This window comes from Gambusia affinis, linkage group LG16 (assembly GCF_019740435.1).
Source record: "Gambusia affinis linkage group LG16, SWU_Gaff_1.0, whole genome shotgun sequence".
Lineage (NCBI taxonomy): Eukaryota > Metazoa > Chordata > Actinopteri > Cyprinodontiformes > Poeciliidae > Gambusia > Gambusia affinis.
The window spans coordinates 16897160-16916354 of record NC_057883.1 but is presented as its reverse complement, the minus strand read 5'-3'; the positions used below and the strand labels follow the sequence as shown (position 1 = coordinate 16916354).

The following is a 19195-nucleotide window of genomic DNA, read 5'->3' as shown; positions in this document are numbered from 1 at the left end:
AGGACAGCACACAGGTGTGTGAGTTTTACTACCTTTGCTGGCACTAATCATTTGAAGGACCATCTCTGCTGCACCTCGATCATGCAGTCGGGCTTGCTGATACAGCATTTTCTGTTTCTCCATTTCCTTTTCCTATTAGAAATCAAGGTGTTTGTAAAAAGTATTCATAAAAACAATAATTAAAAAAAAAAAAAAAAAAAAAGAAACCCTAAAGGTAACAGTACTTCAAATGTTTTCTCTTTTTCTTCTTCTTCCTCTTCACCTTCAGCACAACTCTGAAATGGAAAGCAAAGATTAAAAATGCACCATTTCCAAAGTAGCATACAAGAACAGTGTAGGAAATGCTGTACCTTTGCCATCATATCTGCATATGCAATATACAAGGGGTCCTCTTCCAACGAACTAATAAAACAAAGAAATGCATTTCTAGTTAGACTGTGCACATCTGACATTTACATCCTAACTATGAATAATCATTTTCAGCCACTTGTTCCAACCACAACATTAATGAGGTCTCCCTACTTTATACAAAAATGGGCAATTCACACTTAACACCCACATTATCAGTTGTGAAGAGGTCCAAAGCAATTATGCATCACAGATGGAGCAGCTTGTGCCATTGCCAGGTGGCCAGGTGTGTGTGTGACTGTGAATTTACCTGCATTCAGTCAGAGCGTTGTGGCTGAAATGAAGGATGAGCTGGTGTAAAGGGTCTGGTTGCTTTCGGACCTCCTCCTCTTCCTCTTCTTCCACTTTAGGTTGTGTTTTCTGCGCAAAAGGAACAAATCAGATTTGTAACCCAGAACCTCATATTCTTAACAGCCAACAAATTGTGGGTGCACTTATTTTATTTCACATCTCAAGAGAATATCTGATAACATGCACTATACAGACCACATGCTTAATGATGACAGGCATATTTTGTACACACAATCTGGCATACAAATGCATTCAGAGATGCCGTTGTCGAATGTGGATGGAGTTAAGTATGACTCTCTTATTATAGATATTTATGTTATCTAATAAACACAAATATCCAATGAGTTCACACACTGAAACCAGGCATGGGCTTATTACTGTAATCAAGGTTTTTAAAGATTTTAATAGAGCTAAAGGTTTCTGTGATAAGATTTCCACAATTTAAAGTCATTTTAATGTTTTTTCAGACATAAGTGCTGAAATTACCTAGAGCTAAAATCAAGTAAATCAAGCTATGAGCTGATAGCTTGACTAATTAATAAGCTAATATTAGCTTGCTGTAGTCGTGAAGTGTGATTTTACAAAGGGCAGAAAAAAAGAGACAGCAGCATTAAGTATCTGAAACCAAATGTTTCAGATAATTAAGTTCTAAAACATTATTTTATATTTAACCTTAATTTTTCTCTTTTCTTTGGTTATTTATCTTGAGTTCTAAAACCAAATTACTTAGTTTTAAAAGTAGAGATGCTTCCACCTTGCTGCAGAGAAGATGTGTGTGATTGTGACTTTATACATGCATGTGTGTGAAGCTACAAAAACTTCAACTATGGTGTCTGTTTTTGAGCTACTACAGACAGATGAAGTCTGGGAGTAAAAAAGTTGAGAAAGACAAACTTAATAAATTAAACCGGTAAGTAGAAGCATTGTGACAGGATGCTTCCTTACCTGTATTTAACACAACACATCAAGTCGCCCTGACATCAGCAGAGATGTCATGCTTACCTGAAACATATTTCTTCACTACCTGGGTCACCAGGAGTGACTCGGTTACACAAACTGACAATGGCATGACACTGACAAGATGAAGACTGTTGCATATAAACTATGCACAGCTCATAGGTACGTACATGAGGAGAATTGGGGAGGTGAGTGGTATGACTACTTACTGCGAGGTCCTGCACCAGCTTCTCCTCAAAAGAGTACTCCTCTGTTTCTATCCATATACTTTGATATGCCAGAAGGAAGAGGTTAATAGAGCGATGCCTAGCAAGGGGTAAGAGGACATTAAGCCTGGGTTAGACAGGAAGGAAGAGGCCAAAGGAGGACAGGCTCCTTCAAGAAGGGGTTGATGCTGGTTAGTTTAGGGTACTGGCACATCCAGCTGGTCTCTTTACATGTACAGTCTGTTGATGAGCATTACTTCCACCTTTAAGATCTCAGCTGTTGGTTGAAGTACACCTACCCAAGGATTTAGGGAAGTATATCCGACTAGTCAACCAGTGCAACATTTTTTACAGAGCACATGTATCTTGACCACCTTGCATATTTGCACAAAACATCTCAAAGCATTTTCTAAGAAAAAGAGGTTCAAATTAGTTCTAATTTTACAGCAATAAGAAATAAATCAAACTCACAACAATACAATTCAATCAGATTTAATGACACATGTAGTCCATTCTGATCTTAAATGCAACAAGAGTCAAACTGAGTTCACAATGCCAAATGTTACATTTTTGATTCAACCACTGGGGAAAAAATACCTTAATTATGATATTCTAATTTGTTGAGGTGCACCTTATTAAATTGAGATCTTTTTTTTGTGACTTTTTTCAAGAGAAGGAAGAAGTTAGATTGAAAAAATGTCTCTAAGTTTTAAGAATGGATTCAGGCTGAGCATGTTACTGCAAATGTGTGGACCAGTGGATTAACCAGAGATAACCTGAGGCAGAAACTATGCCCAGAGGGAAACAAGCGTAGCCACAAGCCAGAGAGCAGTACTAGGTTAGCACTTCTTTACCGTCAGCACTGAGAGCAGACTGTCATAGTCTGTGTTCTCATGCATTATCCCCAGCCAAATGTGTCGGAAGGAATTCATGAAGAAATTATTATTTTTGTGCCTATGGGGATGAGGCAGAGGTACAACAGAGTCTGAGATAGGGGACAGAATAAGGACTGAAAAGAGAGACAAAAGAAAAAAGATGACATCTGACAAAGCATAAAGTGCAACAGAGAAGCTTCATATTCATGCTTCTCATATAAATCTCTACAGGAAAATAAGAAGCCTCTGCTTTGTACATTACATCCAGTAATTATTACCTACTCTGAGTCATATGTTACTGTCAACAATTATGAATAAATGAGTCATGCTGTCAGTCAGGCGGGCGGGATCTGAGCACATATTGAAGAAGGCCACCCTGAGGTATCGGGCTTGTTAATTGTTTTCCTTGAAGCTGTGAGCACTCTGCCTGACGTCCTCTGATTGAGTTAGAGAGCAGCAGGCCATAAAATTACAACTGCTCATTCCTTCCTTCTTTCATATGACAACAGCAGCTGCAGGCTATGTATGTATATTCTAAACAGAGAGAGGCAATTCATTAATGCAGGGTCAGGAACCAGGAAGGAGAAAAAAAGAGCTTAACAAACAGCAAAAGTAGACATTACAGTAGGAAAAGAAATTCTAAAGCATTTAGTGAACCATTTCTAATTTGTTCAAGGTGCCAAGAAGCTTCCTGCAGAGTTTTACCATTAGCTCATAAAGGTAAAAAGGTAAAGGTAATTTTATTTATATAGCACATTTTCAGCAACAAAGCAATGTAAAGTGTTCACCATTAAAGAGGATTGGATGGAGACCATGTAAAAATTAAGGCAATTGTGAACGTTTTCAGTTTAACTGTGCAATGCAGTACCTTGGTAGATTATAAAGGGGAGCCATTCGGAAGCAGGCAACAACTGCACGCTTTCGCTGTTTGGAGAGCAACTTCTGCCATACGCATTTCTTGGATCTCAGTGGCTGCTCCACCTAAGGAGGGTAGATAATTATTAAAAGTAATATCAGCTTTTTGTGCTGGCTGTGCCAAAAAACAACGAATTTATATGAATTCTACAAATTCTGGTAAAAAGAGTGGACAAAGGTCTTGCCAGAATCATGATGGGGTATTCTGGATGATAAGTGAAAGTGTGGTTTCTTGGCAAACTTTATAACTATAGTGGGTAACAAAAGAAACTTGTGCATCTTATGTGCTTTATCATAAGTCCAACTAAGAAAACAACAGTTACGACCATCATTACAAACAAAATATTAATGACATTCATATCTATGCTTTTTTGTGTAACTTTTTGATTATAACAACATAGTTTATTTTATTACAAAGCGATAATAAAGTCCAATCATCTATCTGTTGCAGTACTTTCTATGCTTTTCATTATATTTATAACTTGATTACCATAACAACTTCTTCCAACTGAAATCATTACGATTGTATTTTAAATGTAAAATAGTTACTGCCATCACATCCACCAATGAGTAATGTGTCTTTATTTTGACCTGTTCCAGATTAAAGATGGCAGCAGAGATCCTTTGGATACGATCGACCACTCGTTCAGGGTCAGGGGGGCTTTCAATTCTCATCACGATGTCCTTATACAGGTTCAACTGCCACCGCACAGCAGGGTCTTCAGACTAAGAGAATATTTAGATAAAGTTGAAAGCAAAGTATAATGTCAAAATGTTGATTAATGAGGAAATGTGCTTAAATTTTACTTTTGTACCTTTTCTCGAAGGTGCAAATTTTGATGTATATGGTCTTTAACCTCTTCATCTGTATCTTTCTGTAAGGAGGGGATAAAGAGAGAGAGGGAGACCTGCTACAAATCACATGCAAGATAGAAAATGTCAGGCCATGATAATAGGTTCAGCAAAGCCATTTCAAAAAATAAGGTCACAAAATATCAAGCTTGAAGCAGCAGAGAAGGCAGAAGAAATTCTGACATGAGTACCATGAGTACTATAGGAAATTATAAAAATATGCAGATAAGATGCTCCCTATATTGTTTCCTATGGGTGCATAAACCTGCATAACCTTACATCGGCTAAAACACAACCAATAGAAAACTTGTAGATATATCAAAAGGACTGCATAAGTGATAGGTACTGCAGCTGAATACAAATATGTGCTTCAAATTTTTGACTTTCTTTAAATTAACTTAATAATGTGTTGGTGTATCACAAGAAAAGAAAATAAAAAGAAAATATGAAAAACTTCAAGGAGATTCAAAATTTTTTTAAGACGTTAAAGTATTTTCTATTACAGCATCAATTTGCATTTCTTTAGGCAGTGTTATTCTCATGTAAGTGTTTCAATCTTTTTTCAAATGGGTTCTCACCATGAGGTAGCGGGTCTTGGCAAGAGAAATCAGCTCCTGATCCCCAGGGGTGCACATGTTGAGGCCGATTGGCAGCATCTTCTTCAGAGCGGCCACAATTAATGAGGTCTGAATGGAGTAAAATTCACCGCGCCTCTTCTTATGTTTCCTCTCCTGGTCTTGTCCTCCAGACTGAAAAGTTCATCATGACATACTCAAAAAAACATGTAGTGGCGAGTAAAAACTAGAAGCTTTAATTTATCGGTCAAAATTCAGCGGCTGGTAGCATTGGAGAAGAATTATTTAACAAAGCACTTCACAATTGGTTCAGTAAAAACACATATTTCCTCACAAATATTAATATACCTTGGAAATATTGTGTAAACACTGACAAACACATATAAAGAAATGCTAACAACAGACTAACAACAAAATACACATATAGCTTTTAACTATTGACTACAGACAGAGGGATATCACAATCAATCAACTGCAAACACACACATAATCACATAATATGCTGCAGAGGGGCAAAGCCTTTTATACCAGATGAACTGTGGTTGACCCATACAGCAATGAGGAATGAACAAATTGACCATGTCACACATCATGAAAAATGGAGGCCACAACTAACCAGGTAGCATAATATATAACTAAACTATAGACTATATAGCACATCAGGCACAAGCTATTGGCTTTTCTGCTTGGTGAAAAGCTCATACAAGCCAATAAGCTGGCAGGTTAACAGCACATGCACTGCATCACTCTACCTTTTCCTTAAAGGACTGTTTTGAGTTAGAGGGATAGATAGAGACAGACAGAAAGAAGCAGTTAGGGGGGAAAAGGGATGAGAGGGTGGTTAATAATGGAGGCACAAAGTCCTCCTCATATGGACATGCAGTGTAGCGAAAAACATTTTATTTTCCTTCAAAGTGCTCAACCAAGCAGATGTATTGGAGCTGAGGAATGAAAATTAGTGTTTTTGTTTATAATAACCATGCACACGATATACACACACATAGAAGATTTAAAGATTATATAATTTCAGAAGGCTCTATATAGTGTATTCCTTAAAAATGTGATTTCAAAATCCTCTCAGATGTGTGTGTATTGTTGTAGGAGTGAACACCCCGATTCTGTGATATTCTTATAGCATTTTCATGTTAACATATAAGCACATGTATTGACAAAATAATGTTTTTTACATGGCAGAGAAGATGTTAACATGTGTCCTATTAATGTCCATGTTTATAGCATGTTTGCTCTTTTTACATCTCATGGGAATAGTAAATTATTTAGATTTTTTTGCTAAAGCTCATCAATCTGCTGAATGTAAAGTCCAGAACGTGTAAATTTGAGTTCATCCCTGTGAAGAAATATGCCATGTAAATCAACATACCTTTGACATCTTTGTTTTATTATCTCCGGTCAAGAAAGAAAGATTGTTGATTTCATTTTGAACCACAAAGTTTTGCTCTTCTCTTTTAAAGTTCTGGGGGGAAAAAATAATACATGTCACTCTATAAATTGTCATGTTTTGTCAAGTCACAACCAAAATTTTAAGAAATTACAATCCCAACATATTTTATTGAGATAATATGTGATGGACTAACACAAGTGATGAATAACTTTGCAGTGGGAGTCAGTACTGTAGAAGCACATTTTGCTGCAAGTACAGCTTAATCAAACAGGGTGATGACTAATGTGAAGAGCATCTGTGAACTGGACTATGTGGACAATTCTAACATAAGGACCTCCATTGATCAAAACACTCCCAAAGCAGCTCTGGTTTTGTGTTTAGGGCTTTTGTAAGTGAGGAGGGAAAACCTGTGCTTTATTTGTTGAAGCTTATGCAAACTAAATCAGGTTTTCATTCCCAGATTGTGTTGTATTTAGCTCTATATATCTTCTATTTACTCTGATCAGCTTCCCTTTATCCATCCCCACTAGGTACCACACCACATGGAACTATGGTTTTACAACAGACAATAGAAACTATTTCCAAACCATCGCCAGTTTAGAGGATCAAAAATCTCACTTCAAAATTCAAAAAATCAGCAAAGACCCTTTGAGGCCACATTTTAGGATTCCAGAGAGCTTGCTAATTTCTCTCACAAACTGGGCAAACAACTCAAACATCTGAAACTGCTGCACTGGACTTTATTCAAGGATTTAAGAATAAAGCTGACTGAATACAGATGTACATACTTGTCAGATTCGTATCAATAAAACGACTGTAAAAGCTCTACTCATTTATACACTACTTATGTGTATAAATCAAATCCCAATGAATGGTTTTGGAGATATGGATACTTTGGTGTAAGTTAATAAGGAACCAAGGAATCATTTACATGAGACTTGCACCAAAGGATGAAAATCTCTGCAACCATTCTGAAGAGCTCATTGGAGTCTGAATCTGGTTCTTTCAGCCACCTAGACCTGTAATAAAAGAAAAAAATATGATGTAAACTTTGAATTTATTTTTTTCAAATTGCGCAATAACATTTCAACTATAAAATAATAACTATCACTTATTTAACCTGTTGTTGTCCACATAGCGGATGAGCATGGGGTAAAATGCATAGAGATCCCTGCAGAGCACAGCAAACTCATCCAAAATGAGCAGCTCGGCCTCCTGGGTGTCTCCTTTACTGTCGGCCTTCAGAAGCTCCTCTTCAGCCACCACTTTTACTGTCTTCTTCTTTAGTTTCTCCAGGGTGGGCAAGAAGTGGCTCTTGAGCAGGTCTGCGCGAGCTTTACTAATGATGGGTTGCACATAAACTAAACATTGAATAAGAAAGATCCAAATTTTAAGCCATGTGATTTAGAATTCTGCAATGCAACGAGATTATGTCTGTTAGGTGTGTAAAATTCCATCTGTACCTGCAATTCTCTTCATCCAGGAGGCCTCGTCGATGCCTAAATTGTTGTTGAGGATCTTGAGGATGTTGCCGAGGATGAGGCTGAGGTGCTCCGAGGTAACAGTAGTGCAGTAAGTGCTTCCACCACTGGCAGCCTGGTTTTCAGGGCCCCTTTCCCACCAGTAGGACAAGTAGTTGCACAGCATGGGCAGCACCACCTCGATCACATGGGGCATTTCAGTGTAGCGCGCTCCAGACTCAGCCATGTCATTGATGTCTTTCATGAGCCCGTCAATCCGCGGCATCCCAGGACACATATCCTCAACTGATTCTCGTATTCCCAGCACTAAAACATTGCGAGGGTTTTATTCACACATGGTTACAGAAGCTTTAGTAATACCAGGTTGTGCTGTTTTTACATGTGTCTGTTGGTAATGGGGCAAATTGTTCTAGAATAATGAAGGTTTGACTTTTATCATCACTTTTATCATCATCAATTTGTAACTCACCTGCTCGATCTCTGGCACTCTTGGTATTAAAAACAGAGCAGGGGTTGTGCGTGTTAAGCTTTGGCTCCAGGAAGGCTACAGGCATGGCGCCAGCAAGAGTGGCCAGACACTGACCGAGAGCTGGCAGCTGCCTTAGAGATACAAAATTATTAAATGGCAATGTGTTTTCCTTTTCTTCTAAGTTATTCTCTTCACTTAAAAATCTACACTGAGGATACCTTTCCACATAGATGTTTTTCCCAGTGCCAAGAGCAAAGAGGCTGGTCAGGATTCGATAGCAGGACACCTGCACATCATCCACTGAGAAAAAAAAAGTTACATTTAAGCTGCATGCAAATTTAAAGAGATCTGAGTACTTCTACTGCAGTGTTTTTGCAGTAGATAAATATGGAGGAACATGGCCCAACGATCAATTGATTGATCGATTCTTTCAATCTGTCTGCTAGTTATTTGTGTATTTTTTGCAGCTTTTTTAAATAGCTCTATGTGTACTATACTGTATTCTGTCTTGTGAATTGCATAGTGAGGTGTTTTGATTTTTGTACTTAATTATTGTGCTAATTTCTGCAGATCTACACTGCCATAAATTGTGGTAATGTTGGCTAATGTGCAGTGTCCTAATCAAATAAATTAAATGAAGTTAAACTAAGTGATTTTCTGGTCATATCTCTCAATGGATGGATGGAGATGGTTTAGAAAGTTTAGAAATTAGCTTTATTACTTGGAACTAATATGAGCATGGTATTCTGCAGTATACTGGAACATGTCTTGCATGTAAGATCTGTTCAATCAGGTGTTAAAGTGTAAAAAGATTTCACATCTGATAAAAGTCTTTTTCAGCTTCAAAACAGAGTGAAAAAGAACCCACCACCTTTGATCATTCCCTCTTTGTCAGGACTTACAAAGCAGATCTACTCCAAAGTGGTGTTGAGTGATGTGCTCAAACAGAGCAGTTAGGATGGGAAGCAAAGCCACAGTTGTGTAGTTGATATTCTGTGACACGCCTTTCATCTGGGAGCGAGAGTGAGTGAACTTCCCCAGCTTCAGGTTCTCAAAGGTCTTCTCTAAGTCCTCCGCAGCGTTCTCAAAGAACGTCCTCAGCCCCACCCTGACCTGCTCCGAGCTCGACTTCATCACTGTCCTGTTAGATTTAACAAGAGCATTAAAAAATAACTCAAAGCAATTGGTATGAAAGCACTGGTGTGTATAGCACAGATACTACTAAATATGCATAAATGCAATTCCTACAACCTAACAGTCTGGAACAGTTTCAAACATGATCTAAAATTCCCGAGCATTAGCCCATCTGTCCAAAAACTGTGCCATTAATGATTTATCCAGTGAACTGGGAGAAAATTTTAATTCAAGGTGAGTCAGCCATTTCTGAAGCTTGGGAAGAAACTTCATGAAACAGCACAACACATAAATATGATTAGTGTGTTCATTTTCAGCATTTCACAGTTCATAACATAAGTAAATAAATTACCCATTGTTAGGCCTTGATGTGTCAGGGAACAAAGAAGGCAGAGATGAGAAATGCTTATGTGGGCATCATCTGTAGCTCTTCAGCATAAACAAGACACCATAATGCAATGCTGATTTAGCCTCATTATGTATGAGCTGCATTTACAAACAGTACCTTTTCCCTAAAGAGCATTATGAGCCTCAGGCAACAAGTGCTGCATGAAATGTGTTCTGCCTTATTTTAATGTCAATGGAAGTTCTTTGTTAATACCAGTATCTTCCAAAAGAATAGAGACTGTCTAAAGGAAAATGCTGAAAAGAAAACCTATGTGCTGCAAAGGATCCAGGTCACATTAGATCCACTTAACAAAGAAAAGGTATCAGTGACTTTCAAAACAGTTCATGGTTACCTAAAATAATAGCCTTGAGCTTTTCATTTTTTTAAATTTTGTTTTTAGGAGGGAAATTCTAAGCTGCCAAGTTTCTTGTGTGCTTTGGGGTCTCCCTAATTTGTACACACCTGGTGTCGAGAGTGTGTGCCAGGATGTGCAAACAGCTGACCATGGTGGTGGAATCACTTCCTACAAAACAATACAAAGGCCATTAGTATGGATACACAGCAGCTTTTTGACATGACTGATGAAAGAAAAAATTAAATGCACTTGGATATGAATAAGAAAAAATCAACAAATTTGCATGCCAATGTCATTTTTCTTTCCTTTATTTTGTTTTGCATTTGGTGATCTTAATTGATTTTCTGTTGTTGCTCTGTTTAATAAAAGCAATTTAAATCTTGTATTTTGTTTGCCTTTTTTATGTACCAATAACCCAAGTAATAGAGAAACATTCCCTAACTAATTTTGCAAATAAATGCTATATCATTTAGTATTTGATTATTCTGAAGACTAGTTGCTGCAAAAATAAACTAATGAATGATAATAAATTAATTTTGCATCTTGGATGGAGTAGAACAGCAATAAAGGCCCAAATGTGATTAAAGTGCTCAGGATGCTAAAAATCAAAGAGATGCTGTCATCGCAATAATTGTCAATGATTATGCTATTGCATGACTTTTTCCAATAATGCAGGCCTTAAACACATTTGCAAGAACATCACTGACTAATAAGTGTCAGCTTACCAAAAAGAGAAATCCTATGCCTGACAAGAGCAGCCAGTTTACAAAATAGGCTGTAGCATGAAGAGCAGAAATAGGGAGAAAAATATTCAGAAAATCACAGTGACTTACATAAATGAAGTGATTCACATTTCAGGTAAAAAACATGTATCAAGGCACATGTTTTCTGTGCTGACAACATTTGTTGTCAGTAACTGTGTGAATTTCTACCTCGCAACCATTTCCTTCTCTTTGTTAGAGGCGTAACCACTGCTGCTTAGGTTCTTGTTGGGAGAGGAGAGGAAATACAAAGAGTGGTTCTTGAAGTATTGATCGATGAGTGGGAGAAGAACCTGAAGACCACAAACAATGAATGTAAAACTAGACAGACACCATAGTAAAAATATAACAAAATAATCCACTTATAGATATTTGTATTTGTTAACTTTCCTTACTTTGGCAAAAAACTTGATTTCTTGTTCATGAGGGGACCTGTCTGTTTTTCCACTGGCTGCCATTGCCTCTGGATTGAGAAAATATTTCCTATTTTAGACTACAAGAAATTGGCAAGTCTACTTTAAAGCTCTGGAACAGCTTCATACCTAAGTGGGCGATAAAGTCCTGGGCTGAATCAACATACTTCAGGAGCTTCTTGAGGAATTTATAGGCAAACCTTTTTTCCATGGAAGAGGAATCCTGCTCCAAGTCCTTCAAACCTCTGCAACATAAGAGCTTGTCTGTAAAATACCCTTCTTAAACCACTATATTTACTTTTTATATAATTCAATAAAGCAGTCAATTAACCAGTGATAGTTATAAAGTGCTGGTAAGATCTTAACACAACCAGTGACATGGTCACAGCATGCTGACCTTGTAATGCCATAGCCATTAATTTGCAGGAAGCGAAAAAGGTCCAGGGCCTTTTCTCGATCACGGGCCTTTTCCTTGGCTGTCAGCGTGTCATAGGGCACCAGGAGAGGATGAGTTCCTCCACCTGAAACAACAAATGGCCCTGTGTTGACATGTGATTTACTTCCTCACCACTCAATGTGTGAGGGTAAACAGAATGGCTGAACCTAATTTGTCAAGAACACAGAGGTACATGAAAATGACAACAATAACAACCATACATGGGCTTTGTAATTCTCACACACGCAAACATAAACAATATTTCTGTTTGGCTGGTGTCTTTGTGCAGTTTGCAATCCTAGTACACTTCATTAACTATGCACCTCTGCTTCCAAGGTCACTTTTCTTCTTCTTGGCCCAGATGTTATGGTAATTCTCAGCCATTACTTCCACCATCCCCTTGGAGTGAAGACAAAAAGAGACAAACTTAGTGAGGAACACTTTTCCCGCCCACAGAACTCATTCATATTCAGGACAGACTGCTTTGATCTGATGTGCATTTGGAAGCTCCTTTTATTTAAAAAGGGAAAAAAATACAATAAAGCTGAGTTTCTCACCTGCAGTTCTCTGGACAAAGTCACAATACTTGTGTCTATTGGGCTGGGATTAAAGCCATTAGCCTGGAAAATCATATAGATTTAAATTGAGACAATGTCAGCTTTCAGCAACAAATAAACATTTTGATGAAACAATTTCTCCCTTAAAAGGATTTCATAAAGAAGCACTTCTTGTTTTAAGAGCTTCTGTGGAAAGAGATTAACACAGCATGAGTGATCTGCATAAATCCTTACAAAGTAGCAATGCTGTAAAAATAGAAGTATTTGACAACAGCTAAAAACTTAAGCTCATATTTTCAAAACTCAAGATAATATTAATTACTATTGGGCAAATAGTAGAAATTGCACAATTGAAGGGTTGTGAAAGATTTCTTGTCACAATTTTTACTGATTCTCTGTGTTCTGTTTCAATCAGAAAGAATAGCACTTATTTTTGAAAGTAAGTTTAGAACCTTGGTAAAGTATTCATACCTTCCAGACTCTTCACATTTTATTATCTATTTTATTGGGCATTGGCTTATTCTTCTTTCCAAAATAGCTTAAATTCAGTCAGACTGGAAAACATCTATGAACATGAATGTTCAAGTTTCACCACAGATTCACATCTAATTTTAAATATAAACTTTAAATGGGCCATCTGACACACAAATAAGATTTGAACCAGTCATTGTATCGCTAGCTGCTTGTTCAACATCACTGCTCAGCTGAAAGGTTGAACAATATTGTTCAACCTTTCACTGAGGTTGATTTGAGATTTGAGAAAAGTCTCAAATCTTTTCCATCCCCTAAATGTTTTTTTTTTTTGTTTGTTTTTTTCCAGGATTGCTCTAACCAGAATATCTGATCGGTAAATATCTCTTTAAAATTCTGCGTCAACAACAAAATTTTGTCTTGCCATGGTAACACAAACTCAGTAGTGAAAAAGCAAAATTGTATTTGTGTGACAAAAACTAAACAAACTGTACCTGAGAAGCTTGAGATATTTTCCTCATTTTCTCATTTTCCCTCTGCAGAGACATGCTCTCTCCGTCCTTTGTCCTGTCGATGCTCCAGCCCATGGCCAGCATACTTTTAATCGAGTCCCTAATGGGCAATCTGTAAATCTCCTTCTCCTGCAACACAATAATAAAAAATAAAAATAGCATGTAAGTAAACAGGCATCTGCCTTTACATTGATATTCTAAGCACATGATTTTACCTTTTCTGTTAGGGCTTTGTAGATCCTTAACTGAGGATGAGTTTTAGCTTTCTCATCCACACAGTCCCCATATTTCCACCCCAGCAGCACCTGAGATACAAGCAGAAACAAAAGTTGAAGAAGTGATATTCACTGATCCTGCTGTGTAGTAAATAAGGTGACGTACACCACAGATGACGCTCATTAAATAAGGTGATGTAAGGTGACATAACACAAATGTAAGAGTTACAATGTTCTCAGAACTTGCTATTGTACGTTTTACTTAAATTTTCAACAAATGTTACAATGCAGTCTGAGCAGTCACTAACAGAAGGATGAGAAGCTTTGCCAGAAATAATCATTGTTTTCTGCCCGTCTTTTATTTTAATCTTATTAATTTCTCAAAACATTCATCATGTTTTGATTGGCATTCTCTCCAATTTAACAACCCACATCAACCCAAACTTCACCTGCAATCCAAGAATTATGTTTAACATTACCTTCTCTGCAGACCATTTCTCATGGCAATGCTCAGCATACTTGTTGGTCAAGTGTTCAAGTTTTTCTGGTAAAACAATGCTAAAAAAAAGAGGGCAACAATTACTCTGAAATCATGAGCTGACACATGTTAGAAAAGTCATTAACATGTCATTACTCAATCTATTTAGTCAGAATGATGCTGTTTTCCTAATTTATTTTAGAGTCTATAATGGCTTACTTAGCGGTATTGATGGGTTTGGGGTCAAAGTTTCCCTGAGCATCCACAGAAACAGGCTTTTCAACGGCTGTGCTAATGGAGGCATCCACATAGTCTGGTGGCAAAGCTCCAGCTATAGCACTGAGACACGGCATGGCCATCTTAAATAACTCTGGGTCATACTTCTGCAATGGGAAAGAAAAAGGCATAATTTATCAAATAAATTCTGTTATACAACATTTCACAGAGAAGCAACTGTCCTCAACAAATCAAGTAATGTGTTTTACATTTAATTTAAACCGGATGGGTCAGAGGAAGAGACATTAATGAAGAATTATTCTAAAGCCTGAAGAACCAGCACACTTAAGGACTTGGATCAATGATGGGCTGTCCAGATATTGATGTTCTCTGCCCAACTCTTTGCACAGCCTGTTTCCGTGATGGGGCATTTAGTGAGATGTGCTGAGTCTGGCGATCTGCAATGCTAACACGTCGAAAGCATTTCCTTGTATACATGCAAATTAATAAAAGACTGATGAGTTCTGTTTTTTCTTGAAATATGTTTTTTAGATCTACTTATTAAAAAAAAAAAAAAAAAAAAAATTGGCCAATAACAGAAAAACACCAGAAAAAGAAAATGGTACAAGTAAAAGCTGGTCAAAAATGAAGTATAAATTTTATAGAAAAAAAAACCCATAAAGTTTATGCTTTCCAAAAATTGTGGTCATATGTTGTTTCTTAGACAGACAGACAGACAGACAGACAGACAGACAGACAGACAGACAGACAGACAGACAGACAGACAGACAGACAGACAGACAGACAGACAGACAGACAGACAGACAGACAGACAGACAGACAGACAGACAGACAGACAGACAGACAGACAGACAGACAGACAGACAGATAGATAGATAGATAGATAGATAGATAGATAGATAGATAGATAGATAGATAGATAGATAGATAGATAGATAGATAGATAGATAGACAGATAGATAGATAGATAGATAGATAGATAGATAGATATAGATAGATAGATAGATAAAACAAGTGTTTACATCAGGAAATAAAACAATCGCATGCTAAAAATGATATGAAAAACATTTGTTTAAATATAAACTGCCAGATATTAATTTCAAATGAGTAATTTGTGTTAACATGTTTCCACACTGATCTTGATGTTGTAATATGAGCATTTGTGAATGCAACTGGTTGAATCATACTTGTATTGTAAGTCCACACCATGTGGTCAGTATGACTAGAAAACCGCTGTACTAGCTAGGTCTATGCACCATTTTTTGTGTAACTCCATGAGTCTCAAATTGGCACTATTTATCTCTCTAGGAGATTTACATAGAAATTTACCTTTAACAAAATACATCATTAAATAAATTATTCAAAACCAAAATCACATGTGAGCACAAAGTTCTGAGAAAAATGCCCCAAAAGAGCTTCAAAAGAGCACCTTACCCTCTGGGAAAGAGAATCAAACACCCCCCAGAAGATCCTCTTGGTGAGCAGAAGTTCATCTTCAGATGCTGTGCCGAAGCTGCCCCATCCTGAGGGGAGGCAGTAGTACTTCCAGTTCTGCTCATAGTGGTTGGTTAGAAGCTGGAGGCAATGAATAGTAAGAGGAACACTTATTGTAATAAATAAGTGTCTTATGAACATGTAAGTAAGATTAAGAGTTTATATAAATTTAAAGACCAGTTGTTAACCATTACATTCTTTCCAAAGAAACACTTTATAGCCAAAAGGTACGTAACCATAAAATCCAACACCTACTTTATTATTTTTAAATCATAAATGGCAGGTTTTTATAAATGTGCTACCACTTTTCCCATGTCTCAGATTTAAAGTGGGAACAAAAAGTAGACCGGTAGCCTGCAGTTTATTACATTAAAAGCCACACTGTCTGTTGAACTGGGGTGAATAAAGTTTTAGTATTTCCCTACAAAGCTAACAACCCAATACATCCAAGGAACAAAGTGTGAGCATGCAAAAACCACATAAATAAAAGAGGCTAGAGAGGAAAAATAGGGAAGAGGGAAAAGTAAAATGAAAAAAATTCCAGGAAACTTTATTTCATGTATAAGAGGTTAAGTATTGCTAACCCTTAGAGGCATCTTGCAGTACTCAGTCAGCAAGGGCACGTCAAAGACGAGACGGTGCAGGAGCTGCTGGAGCATGGACGGGCGGAGGTGTCTGCACAGTGAGGTTAGACAGTGATAATACTTTTGCTCTGGGCATACTGAAGGTCCAGTCAAACTCATCACAGCGACATAAAAGAATAAATAAGTAAACTGAGCTGAGAGTTATAATATAATTTCCCTTGACAGCCACTAAACAAATGCAGTTCATATGAATGGTTTATTACAGGCAGGAGAAACTTTGAATCTATTCTTGTGTTTCTTACTTGCAAATAGACAGTAAACACTCTTCAATGGCGTCCCTCTGTGCCTTGGTCAGTGAGCGGCCCTTGGATAGCCGGTAGATAGTGTGCAGGGTGGAGTCGATAAGAGTAGCATAGTGCTCTGTGCCAGCAATGAGAGGTGCACACCGCGTAAGAAGAGGCAGCATGGCTGAGCCAATGTAGCGATTCATAGCCAGGGCAGTCTCGGTCGTACAGAGTCCCTCCTGGTGAGAGAAAATATCAATATACATTTATGCATAGATTTAAAAACAGAAACATTCAGGTGTGAGCTGTACATGCCAAAAGCACAAGCTTATGAGATGCTGATACTATTCCTTTCCAGAGATTATTGGTCCTGAAGCTCATGTTGTTTATTTCTTTGTGCTGTCAACTCAAATTACCGTATCTAGAGTGGTAGCCGTCCTCAGGTCGGGGAGGAAGCCGACTTCGAGCAGATGAAGCAGAAAACTTTGGTCTTCAATGCCATACACCCTGTCTAAAAACAGCACCATCGGGGCTTTGTGGTCAGGACAGAAGCTAGCTGACATGTCAGGCTCAGTCATTGATCCATCTGAGAAGAATCAAACAGACAGAAAAAGGCAGCACAACATTTAAACAGCTTAGTTCACTCATGAATAAACTGATAAAACTAACCAAGAAAACATACACAGTACATAAAAGCAAGTCGTTTCTGATTAGAAAAGCCATGTTTCTTTATCATGCTGACAGATTTTTTGGTGCCAGGCCCTCACTTGCTGTATTCTTTGTTTAGCTGCTGATAAAACCGGTGAGCCAGTGCACACAGCAGCAAATGTAATGTCCAATCTTGTCATGCTTATTCAGATCGATCAATGGAGCAAGACAGCTTGCCATAGGAATCATCTGGCTTACTCTGAGTCATGGGAAGAGGATCATAAACTATTGGGCTACTAAAAAGACATGAAATTAAATCCATAACTTTATACTTTGCTTGAAATGTAGACAGTTTTGTAACCCATTTAGTGTGTTGATATTTTTTATATACATGCATGTAAATTATGTAACTATAAAATATAAACATAAAAATACATGTTTATGTTATATATCAATAAAATTATATATTCAAAGGAAATATACTAACAGGTACCTTTGTTGATGATGGGTGTTTTGAGGGGAATGCTGATAATTCCTACAAGGTCTTCGGTGGGCACTAGAGAACGTAATATTGCTCGAATGCGCAGAGCTTCACCTTTTCCTTTGTTGATGAGCTAAAGGAAGCAAATCCAGGAAAATTAAGAGTCATAAAACATCAAGAATATACAGCTAGATGACACCAGAGTACTATAATAGCAACCATAATACAATAAATTTTATTGTTTTCAATCTCTCATGCAACATGCTGTATGTATAGTTTTGAAAGAGAAATCAGAAACATCCAAAATGAGCATCGAAAGGTCAGAGCTTCACAACGCTGATTGTAAATCTCTGGTAAATCGGAAGTTTTATGATCTCCGATTTACCAGAGATTGTAAATCAGCAACAAATCAAATCTCGAATCAATGTTTAGCAGAAGCACTAAAAATGTCACAAAATAAAAAAAAATACACACATGCATCTCAGGGGCACAGCGTCCCAATAGGTCAATGAGGGCAGAGTAGAATGACATGATGGCATTGCCCATGTGGACCACCTCCTCTTCATCATCGGCATCAGCTGACCTGTCAGAGAAAAATAAATAAAAGACGATAAAAAACATTTTTAAAAGGCCCTACACAATAGCTCAAGCATCAAAGAAAGAACATGTGATCGTCATTATTTAAAATCATTGGCATACAAATCAGAGCTGACTCGATGCACAGAGCCTGGCAGGTCCAAAGCGGGAGTCTCAGAGATCTTAATAGCCTCCTTCATCGCAGCCAGTAGGCCGTTTCCTCCCTCTCCTCTCAATGCAGGGCCAAAACACTCTGGACGTCGGATGAGCAGCTTCACCACAACGCTCGAGTTCTCCTCCACGCTCTCGCCTTGAACACAAACAGGAACCCCTATGAGCTTGTACATTCAAGACCATACAGCAAGCTTGCTCTTCCTGAATACGTATTCATCATTTGTTTTAACATAGGCAAATTAAGTTGTTTGAAGATTTTGATGCTTTCATAGGGGAAAAGAGCGGTATAAACATTGACATATTGAATGAAAAAGAAAAGTGTGGGTGAAAGCAGAAATACCGTTGACGAAGACCGCAAAACGCAAGAAGGAGAGATAACGCTCTCCTTCTATGGGGTTCCAGCCAATGTCTGGGTACCCTTTAGCGAGAAGCATCGGACAGCTCTGTAGACCACATCCAGCCAGGTATGTAACCACCTACAGATAAATAATGTTGTTTTCATTATGTAATGACAAATATAAGGCAAATTTATTTGCTTGATATGTATTAATCCATAATCTCTTTTT

The 19195-nt window shown here is 37.7% G+C and overlaps 1 protein-coding gene across 1 annotated transcript in view; it reads right to left on the bottom strand.

Moving 5' to 3' along the window:
* Window positions 1-19195, bottom strand: part of LOC122845862 (ryanodine receptor 3-like) — a 118063-nt gene that overhangs the window by 16661 nt on the left and 82207 nt on the right. The window contains exons 49-85 of the mRNA XM_044142373.1: window positions 18970-19105; window positions 18579-18765; window positions 18354-18462; window positions 17892-18012; window positions 17167-17336; window positions 16769-16989; window positions 16467-16557; window positions 15823-15963; window positions 14371-14534; window positions 14153-14231; window positions 13674-13763; window positions 13441-13587; window positions 12476-12538; window positions 12242-12317; window positions 11880-12003; window positions 11612-11727; window positions 11465-11532; window positions 11241-11362; window positions 11034-11083; window positions 10416-10476; window positions 9334-9572; window positions 8650-8731; window positions 8432-8562; window positions 7945-8268; window positions 7602-7842; window positions 7413-7500; window positions 6461-6553; window positions 5832-5846; window positions 5083-5253; window positions 4468-4527; window positions 4244-4378; window positions 3606-3718; window positions 1866-1962; window positions 659-768; window positions 351-402; window positions 225-275; window positions 33-132 (exon numbers count right to left, since the gene is read on the bottom strand). Of these exons, the coding sequence (XP_043998308.1) occupies window positions 33-132; window positions 225-275; window positions 351-402; window positions 659-768; window positions 1866-1962; window positions 3606-3718; window positions 4244-4378; window positions 4468-4527; window positions 5083-5253; window positions 5832-5846; window positions 6461-6553; window positions 7413-7500; window positions 7602-7842; window positions 7945-8268; window positions 8432-8562; window positions 8650-8731; window positions 9334-9572; window positions 10416-10476; window positions 11034-11083; window positions 11241-11362; window positions 11465-11532; window positions 11612-11727; window positions 11880-12003; window positions 12242-12317; window positions 12476-12538; window positions 13441-13587; window positions 13674-13763; window positions 14153-14231; window positions 14371-14534; window positions 15823-15963; window positions 16467-16557; window positions 16769-16989; window positions 17167-17336; window positions 17892-18012; window positions 18354-18462; window positions 18579-18765; window positions 18970-19105 (4438 nt within the window). The remainder of the gene's footprint in view (window positions 1-32; window positions 133-224; window positions 276-350; window positions 403-658; window positions 769-1865; window positions 1963-3605; window positions 3719-4243; window positions 4379-4467; window positions 4528-5082; window positions 5254-5831; window positions 5847-6460; window positions 6554-7412; window positions 7501-7601; window positions 7843-7944; window positions 8269-8431; window positions 8563-8649; window positions 8732-9333; window positions 9573-10415; window positions 10477-11033; window positions 11084-11240; window positions 11363-11464; window positions 11533-11611; window positions 11728-11879; window positions 12004-12241; window positions 12318-12475; window positions 12539-13440; window positions 13588-13673; window positions 13764-14152; window positions 14232-14370; window positions 14535-15822; window positions 15964-16466; window positions 16558-16768; window positions 16990-17166; window positions 17337-17891; window positions 18013-18353; window positions 18463-18578; window positions 18766-18969; window positions 19106-19195) is intronic.